Below are 16,306 nucleotides of genomic sequence, written 5' to 3'. Positions count from 1 at the left end.
ATTTTTATGAAATTACACAAATAGTATTTGTTTAAAAAGAGAATTTCTGCACCAGAAGTGACTCATTACAAAGCAGCACGTTTACTTCTCTGTTCAGCCACTTCCATACATTTCCCAGGAAATAGAAAAACTGTACGATTTTCACAGGAAAGCTCCTGCTGCGGCTCCTTCTCTAACAAAGCTTAAAAAAAATTAATCAGGTTCTTTCTCATGGATGCATCTATAAAAACTTTCACTGACTAACAGACTTAGATTTAAGGCAAAATAATAAAAATACTGGACTATTCTGTAGATTTCAGATGTATCACTGCATGATGAATCAAGTTGATTCAACATACCTTTGAGGCAAAGGAGACAAACGGTATCCAGGACTGCATTAGGCAGAGCACTGCTAGCAGGTCGAGGGAGGTGATCCTTCCCCTCTACTCCACACTGGTAAGGCCACACCTGCAGCGCTGTGTCCAGTTCTGGGCTCCCTGGTACACTAGAGAGGTGGAGCTACTGGAGTGAGTCCAGTAAAGGGCTACTAAGATGATTAAGGGACTGGGACATCTCTCATATGAGGAGATGCTGAGAGAGCTGGGACTGTTTAGCCTGGAAGAGAGAAGGCTTGGGGGGATCTTGCCAAATATCTGAAGGGAAGGTATAAAGAAGACAGAGCCGGACCCTCCCAGTGGTGCCCAGTGACAGGACAAGGTGCATGGGCACAAACTGAAACACAAGAAGTTCTGTCTGAACATGAGGAAAAACTTTTACTGTTAGGATGACTGTTTACGGGAACAGGTTGCCCAGAGAAGCTGTGGAATCTTCATCCTTGGAGATATTAAAAGCCACAGGGACAGGGTCCTGGACAACCTGCTCTAGGTGGCCCTGCTTGAGCAGGGGGATTGGACCAGATGATCTCCAGAGGTCCCTTTCAGCCCCAACTATTCTGCGATTTTGTAATGATGAAACCAACAGCTGGAAATCGAGCCTCCCTTTACTCTATTTTTGTTCTTTGTGATTAGATACAATTTAAATCTTTCTTACCGTCAAATACCTCCAGCTCATCAAACTGCTTTTCACTTTGAAACATTTCTACATAGATGGAGATGTTATACCCTGGTTCAACCTTTACAGTCCAAGAGCAGGTCTGAGAATTGGGATAGGTGCCTGGGTAACCTGGACTGAGGATCACTCCTGATGATTCTGTACGGATTTCATTTGCTGGACATTGTGCTAAGAAAGACACAAGAACAACAACAAGAATAGTACTGAAATAGTGTTTCCCTTCTATAATAAAATGTAGTATTATTTTTTAGAGATTAAAATACTTCAGGATCAATTGCCAAATGCAGACATGTTAAAATCATATTCTAAATGGATTCAACAGTAAAGTTCCCTTTAGCACAAACAAAATAAGAACCAGCTTTATAAACCCTGCACTTATGGAACAGAATAACTATTATAATAAAACATTAATCTAGAAATACATCACAGCCCAAAGAGTTTACAGTCAAGAGTTACACATATGCTGGTGTGATCATTAACATCTGTAAGAGAAAGTTCCCGTTAAACTTTTTATTTGGAAACTTTGTTGCTCTTTTCTATTTGAGTTCTCAAAAACCACTGTAAGAATCAAGTCTGTTACCTGAGCATGGCACACACAGTTATTTAAAAAAAAAAAAAAGCATTTTGTGCAGACAAAGGATTTATTTTGTATACAGAATAGTTAGTCATCTAAGTCAGATCCTCTCAGCAACCACTTCCCCAGTTACTTAAGCTCTAAACTCATAACATTTAACAAAGAGTTTCACACGGTATTCACTGAAATTTATCATATCTTGCATGACAATGAGTATACTATACTTAAATGCTATAAAATTTATATTTTGAATGCTGTGGTCACTGTTTTTCTTTAGCATTTTGTCTCTCATACAAGAATGATGTCTTCATGTCTGCTTGCTGCTGAGTTCTGGTATTTTTTCTCCACAATTTTATAATATATGTGCATTTCATCAAATTTTTTTGTGTAAGATTTACAAAAATACCATCATAGGAATGCATTCCTGGAAACTGACTGGCACAGTACCCAAGTACTTGCATTAATTAGAGGATATGAGAAGGTGAATAACATAACAACAGAGGAAAAACGATAAGGGGAAGAAATATGTTACAGAGAAAAACACAGATGGCCATCAGCAACAAACATTAAAAACCAGAAATCTCTGCCAGTTGGCCTTTTGCAAACTTCAGCCTTGGAGGTGAAATTTGGGTTCATTTGTAGTCAGGAGGAATTTTGGTGTAGACTTTTGGAAAATAGTGTCAGGATTTCATACTTGATTTTCCTCTCAGAGAAATTAAACACACTAGTAGAGAAGGATATTACATTTTACACAAGATTTCCAGGCTTTACCTTCTGTCCCACCCATTCAGGAAAAATCTGAACTCTCCATCAGAAGCAACAATGCAAATAAAATAAGAACCCTATCAATTAAGTCACATATAAAACCTACAAAGTATAGACCCTACCTTTAAGAAGCTGGCATATTCCTATCCATCCCCTCATCTAGGTACAGTTTTCCAGACTTGGAACTGAGTAGAAGGTAAGAGAAAGTGTATGCACTTGACTTGGACAATACGATTCTCATCAACATTCCATTCACCATCCCAGAGTATTAAAATTATTATAAAAAATGATACACTGAAGGGTGGAAGATTTGTGGTTCAGATCTAACTTACAACTCATTTTCTGTGGACTATCAATTTCTTGATGGTAACAAGATCTAGAAAAAGAAACAGTCAAATCAAAACAGTCCTTTTCTAGCTGCTCCAAGAGTTCCCTGGGTCTAATTCATGCTTGGAACCTTCAACACTAAATTCAGGTGATTTTTCATCAGTTGTGTTTTTTATACTATAGACAAGTTATAAATTACTTACCTAAAACCTAGTCTGATTATTTAGGAAGGCGGAAAAGTGTAAAAAAGTAAAAACTACTTACTACTCATTTTTGTCAAAGCATTTTCTTTGTCAGTCTACTCTAATAGCCTGGAGAATATGTAGCATTATCATGCCAACAAGTGCAGAACAGAATATAAGATTTTTGAAATTCTTTCTCTCTTTGCCCCTCATCTTGCTCAGCTAAAAAATTTCTTTAGTCATAAGGAAAAATGTTAGCACATAAAAAAGAGGGATATAATGTGCAAATGAAAATATACCAACAAACAAGAGTAAAAAGGTGTGGGAAGAACATGGCAAGCAAAGAATTTTTCCTTGTCATGAGTCTATTTCTCTGCTCTCATCTGACAGCACTGCATGCAGCAGACTATCTCCAAGAGGTAAAGCCACTTTTTTTGGGGGGGCACAAATAGCATCTAAAGCAGACATCCTATGAGAGGGAAAGCCCATGGGATAATGGCATATAAAGTAATGAGGAAAATATATTTTTTCCACCTTCTGAAAATTTTAATTCAGGGATTGTCTCTTGAAATAAAAACACCTGCAGCTAAGAGAAGTGTAACTAGAGAAAATACACTCAAGAAGTGCTCTGACTCATGTATCTGCAGCAAGGTATGGGTAAAACTGCAAATTTTCATAGAACAAGGCAGGGCATGAACTTATTGTCAGATACACAATGGTTAACTATTTTCCCTGAGTTAAATACATAAAAGCTGATTCCTGAACAGAAGTTTGGCCAGCTATATGGCATTTCCTGTGGGACATGAGGTAAGAGTGCTCATCACTTACATGAAAAGTAGCTGACAGGATACAGTTTTGCAGACTACCTTACCCTGTAGTATATTTTTCATGTGCTTATGCTATAAGAACATTTTTAAGAAAAGAAGACATCTTCTACAGATCAAATGTGGGCTGCTTTAGAAGCTTTGTGATAAATTTCACTAGAGCAATGGGTGGATAAACAGCTGGTCTTCACAGAAGTAAATTACAAGTATCCATGAGAAATCAATAATTCCGTGAGACTTCTCACAGGAAGTGAGAGATACTGACTCTTTTCAACGCCTGTCCACATAGACAACTGTCACTTCTCTGGATAAATTCTGCTTTTAGAAATGGCTACATTAAACTAAATATGACATAAAAGTGGTCACAAAGCACAGGGCATTCAGGAGGTAGATGTGGAACTGTAGACAGTACCTGTGGGGCGTTTATTAACCAATCTGCCATATTTAAAAAACAACAGCAGAGCTAGTAAGGATACAACTGCCTTTTGTTGCCTGACTTTCCTCAGCATCTAAGGAGTTATGGAAATGACTACTGGTCAAATGACTCCACTTTAGATATGAAACATTTACCCATCATTCAGGTTTGGAGCCTCCAAATAAAATCTAGACATCACATGGATACAGTCAATATAAAACTAAATCCAGGTGATCTCAAAAGATGGAACATGTGATGTTACAGTCTTCTGGAAAAGCTTACAGCTGGCTTAATCTAAAAACTTTTATTACAGCCCTTTATATGGTGCTCTGCTAGTAAGTTCTCACAGGCATTATTTCCAAAGAAGAGGTGAACTGTAAACACCCTTTTAAGAACTGGCTACATTAACATGTGTTTAATTACTGTAGTATATGCAGATTTTGGAATCTGGGAAGGAGGATTTGCAAGTACGAAAAACATGTGAAAGCTATAGCTTGAAAAATCTGATATTAATTTGCTCTCATCCACAGAGCATGGTCATAAAGTAATTGTTGAGATACATCTCACTAACTTAAGAAACTCATAGCAATGATATGAAAGAAACAGAGCCAAGGAAGAACATGCAGAGAAAAGATAAGGAGAAGCAGCTCACTAAAACAGAGAAGTAAAATACTAGTGGTTTCCTTCAGGGAAAAGAAGTGTCATAGGATAGGAGGAAATACAATTACACTCAGAAAGCACAGACACTTTGACTGTGAGCATCTCAGAAATCTCTGAGGATGCTCCAGATGAGAAATGGGCACTCTAACAATGCTCTATAAGAAAAAAGAAAAGAAAAAGAACCAGCATTAGGAAATTGCAGAAAAAAATTGCTTTTTCTGCTTTTTTCTTTCACCTGTTTTGCTCTTAGGTCACCTATTTTGTCTTGTAAAGGATGTCAGAGACAAAAAGAGAAGCAAAAGAAAACAAAACAAAAAAAAGACAAAGAAGTAGCTTTTTTGCTAGGTTAGAAAAAATATCAACCAAGAAAGCTTTTTCTCAAAAGTAGGTGAGTGAAAGTTACCAATAGCAAAAGAAGGAGAGATGCTAGTTTTCTCTTTCCTCATAGTTAATTCTTAAGAAGGGGAAAATTCTTAACAATTCTTAAGAGGGGAAAACATGCCTTTTGCAGATATTCCCTCATGCCCTTCTCATGACTGAGGAAAAGTATGATGCTGCTTTGTAATTAAGAACATATCTTTGGTGGGTGAACATTAAAAATCAAGAGCTTAAAAATCAGAGAATTTCCTTGAACAATCCATCACATGTAAACAACTTTAGAAACAGATCAATGCAAGATTGCTTTGGGGCTTCTTTCTTTGACTTATTCTATTATATTCACTTAGTAGCCTCCAAAACTTTACTACAGAACAATTTTCAAGGGGAAAGTGTACTGTGTATGTGAAAAAAATGTACCTCTCTAATTCTAGCTGGGGCAAACAGCCATGCAAAGGGTGAAAAGGGATATGGAATATTCTTCTCTGGTACTGAGCCAGAAATAGTGTCTTGGGAGGCCTCCCTCAGAGTACCTTAGGTCATTAAAATTCCAAATGAGTCAGGTAAATTCAAGTAATAAGTGAAACTCTTAAAGAATGAGTGTCTTTCTAAGCTGTAAATAGCTCTGTACCTATCCTACCACAATAAGCTATGGATCAAACTCTTCCTATGGTTCACAAGAGATACCACAGGAGCTTATGAGAGGAACAATTCTGGAGTAGTTCAGGGGCATGAGAAGACAGACAGCATGTTGCTCCTTTGCAATTTAGTGGGTTGGCTGTGCAGTTGAGTTACATGGCAGCTCAGCAGCCTCTGCTGGCTCACTTCTCCATCATGAACTACTCATTAGCTTTCCCCTAGCACAGCTTAGTTGCTGGTCACATGACTTAATAACAAGGGTGGAAGCTAGATTTGAACATTTTACAAGATTTGTACAGTTAAAGAGAAAAAATTGAGATAGGGACACGCAAACCCTTTGGAGACTGCTTCACCTTGCTCTACAAAACAAAAGGCACTTCCATTTTCCAGTACCATTAATAACCACTAATTACCCACCAAATACAAATAAACTCCACAGAGCTATGTTCTTGATGTTGATGTCTTGATACACACAACAGGTGAAAACAAAAAAACCCTTTAATTCAGACCCTTCTGTTCTATAATATTAGATCTCACCTTTAGCATGACATTTCAAAAAAGAATACTCCTAAACAAAAAGTCATACAAATTGCTTTAAGGCATAAATATTTCACTGTTAGTACTGTTTCTTTTATTTGCTAATCAATTAACACGTTAACATTATATTCATCAGCATTGTATTTAAGCATCTTCTGGACTCTCTTTGTCCTAAGTTAAAGGATGATTCCATTCCCTACACATTTAGAAGTTTGGAAGTTGAGGTGAAGTTTACCAGTCAAGAAAATCTGAACTGCAAAAACAGAAAATTAAACTTTTGGATCCCAGAAAATATTTATTATTTACTTCTTTATAAGAATATCCCATGAATTTTAAAAGTAACTATTGTAAAATGGTTTGGCATAAGGGAAAAAAAACAAGAAAAATAATTAAAAGAATGTTTCAGGCATATTGGAGGACATAATCTATTTTACATTCATTTTTAATTATATCATTGCACATGTAAACTCAGAGTACTATTATTTATTAGTCTGCATAAATTCCTACATATAGACAAAGCTTACAGAAAAACAAAAGCAAATAAGAAAGTGCTTTACATTACACAGTCAGATGTAACTGAGTGTGGTGAAGCAGTATCTTGAGTAAAGTAATTCTGCAGGACAGCCTAACACTCTCATCATATACTAGTTATAAGAAACAGATTACCTAACCCATCTTTTGAAGAAATTTGATGAGGATGTTTTGGTGTAGTACCTGACTAAACAACTTCTTGACTTACCTCTGATACTTCTGATTTCTGCACCTTTTGATATTTCTTTTTATTCAGAAATATCATCTCCACATTAAGGCAATATGATCATAGCACCTCTCTAATTTTAGTGTCTTAGCAGTCATAGAAATATCTAACTTAAACTAGATTTCAATTAGCTTTTTTATTAACTTGTCAATGTTTGTGAACAACAAAGGAATTTCTTGCTGTTGCAATCCTCATTATGCCTTACCTTGCTACTTATAAGTAGCACTTACACTTACAAGTAGCAATACTTGCAAGCCTATCAGCATCAGAAAGCATTTCTACCTCTCCCTAACAGCAAAAAAAGGAAAGATAAAATATGTTGTAGCAAGAGAGTATAAGCGTAGGAAGACAGCAGATACCCCAAGGATATAAACACAAATTGCAAGTGGTCAACTACTGGTCACTACAGGAACACAACCTCTAGAGCTGGGCAAAATTTGTTTAAGAGCATAACGAAGAAAACAAAGAACATATCCAGTGTATGTAAAACATCCCACATACAGTGAAAATGTGAAGTATAACAAGAAGGTATAAATGACAGTCATAGCCCCTGCAAGAATAGCAACAAAGGAGGAATAGAGAGAGAGGAAAGAGGAATTTCTGCAGCAGTCTCTCTCTCATCAAGGATGCTGCACCTGATTGAGACCATTTTCGCCTGCAGAAGGTCACTCTGCCTTTTCAGTAGAGAAGGGAGTCTGCTTTTTGATTTGCCATTTACCACATTTTACAACTGCAACTCAACAATCATATGTGAACTGTCATCTTTCACTATCTAACTGGGTTAATTAAGAATTTTGAAGAACAGCATATGTGTTTTCTGCCAAAGCACTCAGATGCAAAAATGTATAAACACAATCATAAGGCTAAAGATGTTTGTGTCACTGAGGGAAAGGGGCAGAAAACACATCCTTTTAATGACTTAAATTTTAAACGTCATACACATTTTTTCCAAAGAACAATAGGCAAGTTGTTTACAACATCACTGTTGCATCCAACTCTAGTGGTAGAAGATCATGTACTGAGCAGGCTTATAAAGACAGGTACTCTTCAGATATGTTATACTAAGAACAGGCAAATTTCTTTGATAAAGCTATGTGAATAGGTCTCCTTCAGATCATGATAGAAAACTGAGTATTTTAGTATTTATTTAGCATTTTACAGGAAAAGTATAATAACTTCTGAAAATTCTCCATTTTCATAACATATTTTTCTGCCTTAGACATGTTAGTCCATGCATGCAAACTCTTACAAGACAGATGGATCCCCCAACTTTAGCATTATTGGCAAAATGCCTTGAAAATGACTGCAGAAAATCACACCTATAAAATGGGGAGGTCAGGCAGAAATTGTGTGGCTAATTTTAAGGTATTTAATAAACTTAGAAAAAAGTTGATGGCTAAAGGGAGTGCCTGGAGGATCTGCTCAGTATAAGTTGTAACTAAAAATCTATAGTACAAGTTGTAATTAAAGAAAGATAAAGCTGAAATCTTTAGATCTGCTAGAACTGTAGCAAAATGAAACTTTAAAGAAAGGAAGCCAAGAATAATCTGTTGTCCAAGGAACAGGCCAGCTTGGAGAATGCTGATTAGTATGATAATCTTCAGGATAACTAGGTTACTGGCAACCCAGATCTCACAAACTACTAAATAAATCTTTAGCTTGACAGATGGGCCATAGTTTAATCTCCTGAAAGGACTGTAACTCAACTTCTAACAGGGGTCTCATCCCATGAAGTGAATGGGGTGTGCTTATTCACAATCCCTTGGAACACTGGCACTTTTCAGATCACACTTTTTGCTTTGTAAAACTGCAATTTATTGTGTCTCTACAGTGTTTACTATAGGAAGTCTTTGAGTGCTGCCCTAAAACCTGAACTCATGTCAAAGGCGTTGCATCTAGTTGGCATACAAATTCAGGCACAATAACTGCATTTTCTGTAGCATGCTTAGGACTTTGCACAGTAGACGTTACTTGACAAGTTACCATGGTTTCAGGCACTGGGAGAAAGTCTGTCCTCAGATGGTCTGGTGCTCTGGCTTCTATTTAGTCAAAAGAGGAAAGGTATATGTAAGGAAAATGGCATGGTGTGATTACAGCTGCTCTGGAGGTCATTCATTCAGAATGATGTAGAAGTGGCGACTGAGATTGATTTTCCTTGCCTGTCAGATATGTCTTCAGACTTGAATTGTATATAGTGTCCTAGAACCTGGTTTTCTATCATATAAATATTTTTCTTGTCTACTACAATGTAGTGGCACAGATCAGCAGAATGAAAAGTTTTCTGGCATCTTTCAAGAATGTGAAGCTGACACAAGAATAATGTAAAAAAGCCCCCATAAACTACAGCAGGTAAAATGCAGAAATAAAAGAAGGCAGTCCAAAAAAGAGTTTGAAAAACAATATGTGCAGTACGCAACAAGTAGCAATACTTTCCGATCCTATCACGATCAGAAAGCCTGCAATACAGTCTTAAGAGCTAATAAAAGATAAAGACATAAAATGAATCTCCAACAACAATAAAACCATGGGAGAATAACTAAGTGAATTATTTCATCCATGTTTACAGTGGTGGAGCAAAGATGGTTCCCATCTTGGGACTCTTCTTTATATGGGACATGTTGACATATTTCTCAAATTCAAGTGTGAGTTGAAATCACAGAATTCAAAAAAATGAATTAAAAATGTCAGGATCAACTTAAAGATAATACAACTAAATTAAAAACTGGAATGTAGCATCTTACTTCAACTCTCTCAGTACCAACTGAAAGGAAGGTGGCAAACAATGCCAATTTCAAGATAACTTCTAAAGCAGATGTAGGGAACTACAGACCTGTAAGCATGATAACTTTGCTAAATAGAATGACAGAATCTATTCTAAAAGCAGTAATAATGTATTCATAGATAAACATAATATATTGAAGAAAAATCATGTCAGCTTTTGTGAAGGTCTATATATCTCAAAAATATGTTAGGAGTTCTCTGAAGGAGTCAACAAGTATTCCGATAAGGAAGATAATCTGAGATGCTACTTGGATTTTCAGAAGGTATTTGACAAAGTCCTCCTCTTAAGGAGACTAAGCTGCCATGGCATAATGGGAATGATCCTCACTTAAATAAATGATTGGTTAGAAGGCTGGAAAAAGAGAAGAGAGCTGTATAGCAGGGGAGTATCAAAAGCACAGTCCCATATGGTTTTGTCTAGGGACCAGTGCTGTTCAAAAAAAATTGTAATCTGAAAACAGAGATTAAATAGCAGGAGAACAAAATTTGATGCAGATACAGAAATATTCAGATTTGTAAAGACAATGGCTACCTACAAAGAACTGTGGAAGGACCTTATGATATATAAATGCAGCAAGCCCTCAGCTGGAATAGTACATGCGGTTCTGACGGCCTTGTTTCAGAAGAAATAGAATAGAATTGGAAGAGTTGTTGAGAAGGATGACAAGAATGATTAAAGGTATGAAATATCTTCTGGTCTATAAAATCATGCCATCAATATGCCAACAACTGTTGTTTCTTCCAATATAAGAACTAGAGAACATGAAGTGAAAATAGGTGCCAGGTTCAAAGCGGACAAAAGGAGAAACATCTTCACCTATTGCATAATTAAAATGTGCAGCTTCTGGCACAAAACTTTGTGGATATAAACCTTTCACATGGGTTCTAAAAGGAATTGGACAAATCTATTGAAGAAATGTCACTGCAGAACTCTTAAATACAAAGAAACCATGACTAGCTTAAGAAGGGCTAGTGACAATTTGTTAGAGGCCTTAAGCCACTACATACTTTCAATGATCTTATGCTTTTCTGCAGGTGCTCGCTATTGGCCAGTGCTGGAGACAGAACATTGGGTAAATGGGCTTTTGGTCTGACTCAGTTTATCTGTTCTTATCAATGTTAATGCTTCATTTTCTCTTCTTAGCTGTGATATGCCAACCTCACCTCAGTATCCATTTTTTTGGTGATTCATTTTTCAAATACTTCTGAACATAGGTTGTAATGTGATATAAATGATTAAAAACTAAAATGTAATTGATCTCCAAATATACAAAGCCCTATTCATTCCTTTAATAGGTTAATCTGTTATTTTAAGAAGCAAATGAGTATCTTGCTAGACTTGCAGCAGTAGGAGTACAACCACATCAGAAATAGTGTGTCAAAACTAAGAACAGTGATTACAGGAAGGAAAAAAAGAAAGTGAAACATTTGCCAGAAGATGCACTAATAAAGGCTTAATTTGAAAATTAATTGTATGATAATAGAATGACTGTTTCTTTTTTTTTTTATACAAGGAATTAATTGCATAAATTTTGATTTCAGTTACAGAAGATTCTTGTAGTGATGCTACCTGTATAGCTAAGATAAAAGAACTTCTCTTTTTTCTTTTTTTTTTTGGTGACTCAGAAGAGTTTTTAAATTATTTTTACCTAAGAGACAATGATGTTTCTTTTATAAAAAGCATCATTCAATTACACATATTTGCTTCTAAGAGTTAATTGATTTCTTAGCTCTTCAAAGGAGAGAAAACATTATGAAATGAAAGAATATATTGGCAGAAATTAGTATTAAAAACATCAGTTAAATCAGTCAAAGCTCCACTACAATTACAATAATTAAATAAGTACATAAAAATAGGAGGAAGTTACCCTCGTGGGTCAATGGTTTAATTATTTCATTTGTTATACCTTAACACATACTGACACAACTAGATGAATCCTCAGGACACATGCTTAAGTTCTGCATTACTAGCAAGCAGTGCTCTGCTACCTTGAGATAAATGTTCTTTCAATAAGCCATCCCTCTGAATGTTTTATTTACTATCCTCAAGTTACAGATGCCTTTCTAGCTTAGATAGATATTCAACTACAGATATATTATAATCCCCTATTTAAGGGGACTTATTTGAAAGGAGTTTAAAATTAGTAGTTACATCAAAATTAAGAAATACATATCTAGTTCTCCCCTTCAAACACTGCCTTAGGGTTTTAGAGTGCAGCTTAAGTGCATTCACCTATTTATCCAAGAGTCAACACCATAAATATTAAATAATAATATTAATAATATTAAATAAATATGGTGATCAAAAATATGACTTCTAAACAATCTACCAATATTTTATAAATCTGAGTCATGTGTTTGCAAAGAATTTACATGGTATGTACTTACATAGTCGAAAGATTTCCTAAATCTTTGTTGCTGCCTAATGATTATGAGTTTCAGAAGTGCCAGTGCCATGTAGATATAATGAATTCAGGCCCCAGAAAAGACCTCAGCTCAAAGGAAAGTGTCCAATGGAAGAGTTTAATTGTTAAACTTTTGCTATATGTTAAATTCATATATAAACTTTAATATAATGATAAGCTTTTTATATTAATATGAACAATAAGGTTTTCCTGTTGCATATAAATAAATAAATGAACACACACACACACATATATATACACACACATGGTGTGTCCGTAAAGCAACCTGAATCCAGCCACAAGAAACACAGAAAATACTGATAAAAATAAGCTAAGTTGTTATCATAAAATAGGAATTCTACATTTATCTCCATAGTAATAATTTATGTAGACTGACTGAAGTACTGGAGAGAATGGGACAGGAATAAAACCAAATAATTCTATTTTACAGAAAGTAAAATAAAATTTATTTAAAGGAGCAACTTGTCTGAAGAAAGGAAACCACTAGCATCCTGAGTTACCTAAAATGAACCCCTCTCCTACATCTGTCCAAATTAACTGTGCTAAAATCTTTACCCGGTGGCCCCAGTTTCATCGTCTTTTGTCTCTGAATCTGTCCAGTGGCTTTCTGTTTGCTTGTTATTAGATTATTTCATTTGATGCCCTCCTCCAACTGTTATTTAACCCTTTTCATGAAAAAACATGCATATTAAACATGCTTAATAATCAGTCAGGAACAACTCACAACTCAGAAAAGATTCTAAAAAGTTTAATAAATAGTTTTGAAAATTGACAAATAATACATATAGGGAAAAGAGGAAAATCACAAAATCTGCAAACCCTGTAAGAGAAAGCACAGAGCAGCTGATATTAATCTAAAATGTCTCAAAGAACTACAAAGAAACAACAAGTTTTGCTACCATCAGATAAAGCCATGAGTTCCCAAAGCATCTGAAAGAATTACTGGAAATCAGCTACTCCCCTGTGCTTCACAGATGGCTAATCATTATCAGAAGTTCCCCATATCTCTGCAGTTTTTACAAGAATTCTCCAGTTTATTGTAGGCTTTCATTTATTTACACTCTAATTGAAACGGCCAAGAGTTAAATTATTATCTCTGTTAACTTAAAATTGAAAGCTGAATTTGCAGTACAATTAATGCATTCTGACTATATTATTTTAGAGCCAATATAGCACTGATTAAACAACTCCGTGAAATTATAAGTCAACAGAAACTTTCTTGATCATTTTTCAACATTTCTGATTTTGTTGTCATCCACTATTTAACAAACTAAAGCGAACTAAAGAACAATAACCAACAATATTTTTTGAAAAAACAAATTGGAGGACTGAATTCAAATCTCCAAGATATACTTGTTTTTCAGGAAGATGATCAAATTGTGTATGAAAGCACTCCTAAATATTATTCATATTAAACTTTTCAATTCTTCTCATTTAAAATATTTTAATTATAAACACCATAAGAATAGTTGAAAGATTTTTAGGGTTTTTTTTATTTAAATTTGCCACACATATTTTAGAATACATTTTTCATGTGAGTTTGCCTTACACACCATCATGTGAAAGTGAAACCAATAAGACTAATTTCTTATTTTATTTTGAATGCTTATTTAAATATGTATTTTTAAAAAAGCTTCTCTGGAGTGAAAAGAAATCTTTGGTTTAATATGAAGCAACGATAAATCATTTTATTGAATTTTAAAAATCAATGTTTCAGTAATGGTGTAGTTAAATGAGACTACTCCTTAAGTATGTATGTGATAGATACTCAATGCCTGTGGAAGTCAAGCATTGAATGCCTGTGCTAAAATTTAGGGACCAGTTTGAAAATGTCTGCATCTCTTAGATATTGAAGAAACCACAAATGTGATGCTTAATATACAGAAAGATAAAGGAGGTTATAATGATAATATACAATCCATGGACGTGTATGTTTACCTTCACAAAATGGGGAGGATCCTTCAAACTGCAACTGTGCATTCAATTTGCAGGTTAATAGATCTTGTCCAACAAGGGTGAAACCAGGATGGCACTTGTACTTGGCAAAATCTCCTGAAAAAGTTATTGATTAAAAAAAAACTCTTAAAAAAGTTAAAATGGAAAAAGAAAACACTCAAACAAAAGTATATCAATATCTCAGATGGAAGATGAGATATACTGATTAATAGTTTAGTTTAATTAGATTTCAAGTGGAAGCAGAAGAAAAGGAAATACTATTTTATCACCTATTTCAAAGTCATCATCTTCAGTAAACAAATCTGCATGGGGAACTACAGGTGGAGGCTGGCACTTCTTCAGTTGATAAGCTGCAAAGTTAAGTGAAAATAATATTAAGCACTGATGTGTTAAGATTGACTTTACAGAAAATTCATTTCTCATTCCCACTTGCCAAAGTTCCAAAGCTTCACCGAAACCTATGGTCTCTCAGTTTCAGTATTTTCCAAGTTAAATGTATCAGTTATATCCACTACTTTTCTCATGATACTACATATTATCTCTATAATATTAAAATATTTTTTATCAGTATAAATCCACTGTAGTACTGGATGTAGTTGCAAAGCTAATGAGGAGGTCTGTGTAGCTAGAAGGGTGCTGTTTCATGCGGGTGCCTCTGTAGCACCTGGTAATGTGAATTTTTACTAATTCCTTTCAAATAAAATCCCCTCTCCACTCTTCAAATCTATTTCAACAAATTGTGACCTCACAAAGTCTCAAAAGAAAGGTAACCAGTACAATGACTGACATGTCTGTAAATGCAGTATTTAGCCAATTTTACCTCTATGTAAAATTTAAGCTAGAATGCCTATGCTAGCTGAAGAAGTCATTTCTGGATAACAAATTCAAAATAGATACATCAGATTGCAATCAGAGTGTACATACTATACAAAACTCTCCCTTCCATGGAGAAGGAACACAAAGAACATGAACACAAATGCTCCTGGTAACTTTATAGTCCTATCCAGTTGACAACTTCGAGAAGTTAAAGAAACACAAAGTAAATAACACTCGGAATCAGCTCTTATGTTCCACATGAGCTATTACAGCCCATCACTTTAAAGCAGTTGTACGAGGAGAAAAGGTAAGCTTAAATCCATGGAGAACTCTGAAGGAGAGGGAGGAGAAAGCATATGTTTTCCCACATACTTTTATACATACATACATACATACATGGCGTTCCTACTATACATATACAAATGTACACATCTAATTACTATTAGTAGCACCACTGCATACATATTATGTTACATTGCATTACATTTCACATAATGAGACTCCTATTTATTAACAGTTATGAACAACAAGATATTTAGGAGCTTAAAATGCTGTGTAGAGAGTTTTCCTGGAGAACAACTGAAGAAAAAAACCCTGTAACCTGCTTAGACATTTGTGACATTACAGGTTTCCAGCAGCAAAATTTCCCAGGAACCGAAGACTGTACTTACATGTACGACCAGTAAGGTCTTTGACTTCACTGAACTGACTACTTAAGATACCTATTTCCCTATGTGTGGGCTCAAAAAATGGGAATCCCTGAAATTTAGTCTCTGATAAGCCCAATTTGCAGGAGTTTATCAGCATAGGTCTAGCTCACTGCTTTGAATTCAATTAAAAATATGGACATTGTTCACATTGTACCTGATTTCTACTCAATGATCTATTATGTAAAATAAACAGTGCAGAGAAAAAGGAACAGATTTTTTTTAACCCTTGGTAGATTAATGTTCTCTTTACTATGATAAAGTATGCATCTTGCCTTTTCAGCTTCTAAAGCTATCACCCCTGAAATACTGACGACATGCTTACGTATCTTCAACATAAAGCTGGAAATTGCTGTCACAGACCATTCCCTGTGTCCTACTGGTTAAACACTATCCTGGAATGTGGGAGATGGATGTTCAGTCTTTGCTTCTTATATATGTGCTCTAAATATTAGATTACCATGCATCACTCCCTTCTCTCAGGAGAAAACTACAGACTAAGTGAGGACAAGACT

The 16,306-nt window shown here is 35.3% G+C and overlaps 1 protein-coding gene across 1 annotated transcript in view; it reads right to left on the bottom strand.

Annotated features, from left to right (window-relative positions):
• The window catches only part of CSMD1 (CUB and Sushi multiple domains 1), a 1,279,784-nt gene that overhangs the window by 130,360 nt on the left and 1,133,118 nt on the right, over positions 1-16,306 (bottom strand). The window contains exons 45-47 of the mRNA XM_067294827.1: positions 14,538-14,618; positions 14,251-14,364; positions 1,030-1,218 (exon numbers count right to left, since the gene is read on the bottom strand). Of these exons, the coding sequence (XP_067150928.1) occupies positions 1,030-1,218; positions 14,251-14,364; positions 14,538-14,618 (384 nt within the window). The remainder of the gene's footprint in view (positions 1-1,029; positions 1,219-14,250; positions 14,365-14,537; positions 14,619-16,306) is intronic.

The sequence above is a fragment of the Apteryx mantelli genome, chromosome 3 (assembly GCF_036417845.1).
Source record: "Apteryx mantelli isolate bAptMan1 chromosome 3, bAptMan1.hap1, whole genome shotgun sequence".
NCBI lineage: Eukaryota > Metazoa > Chordata > Aves > Apterygiformes > Apterygidae > Apteryx > Apteryx mantelli.
This window is presented reverse-complemented; position numbering and strand designations above follow the sequence as displayed.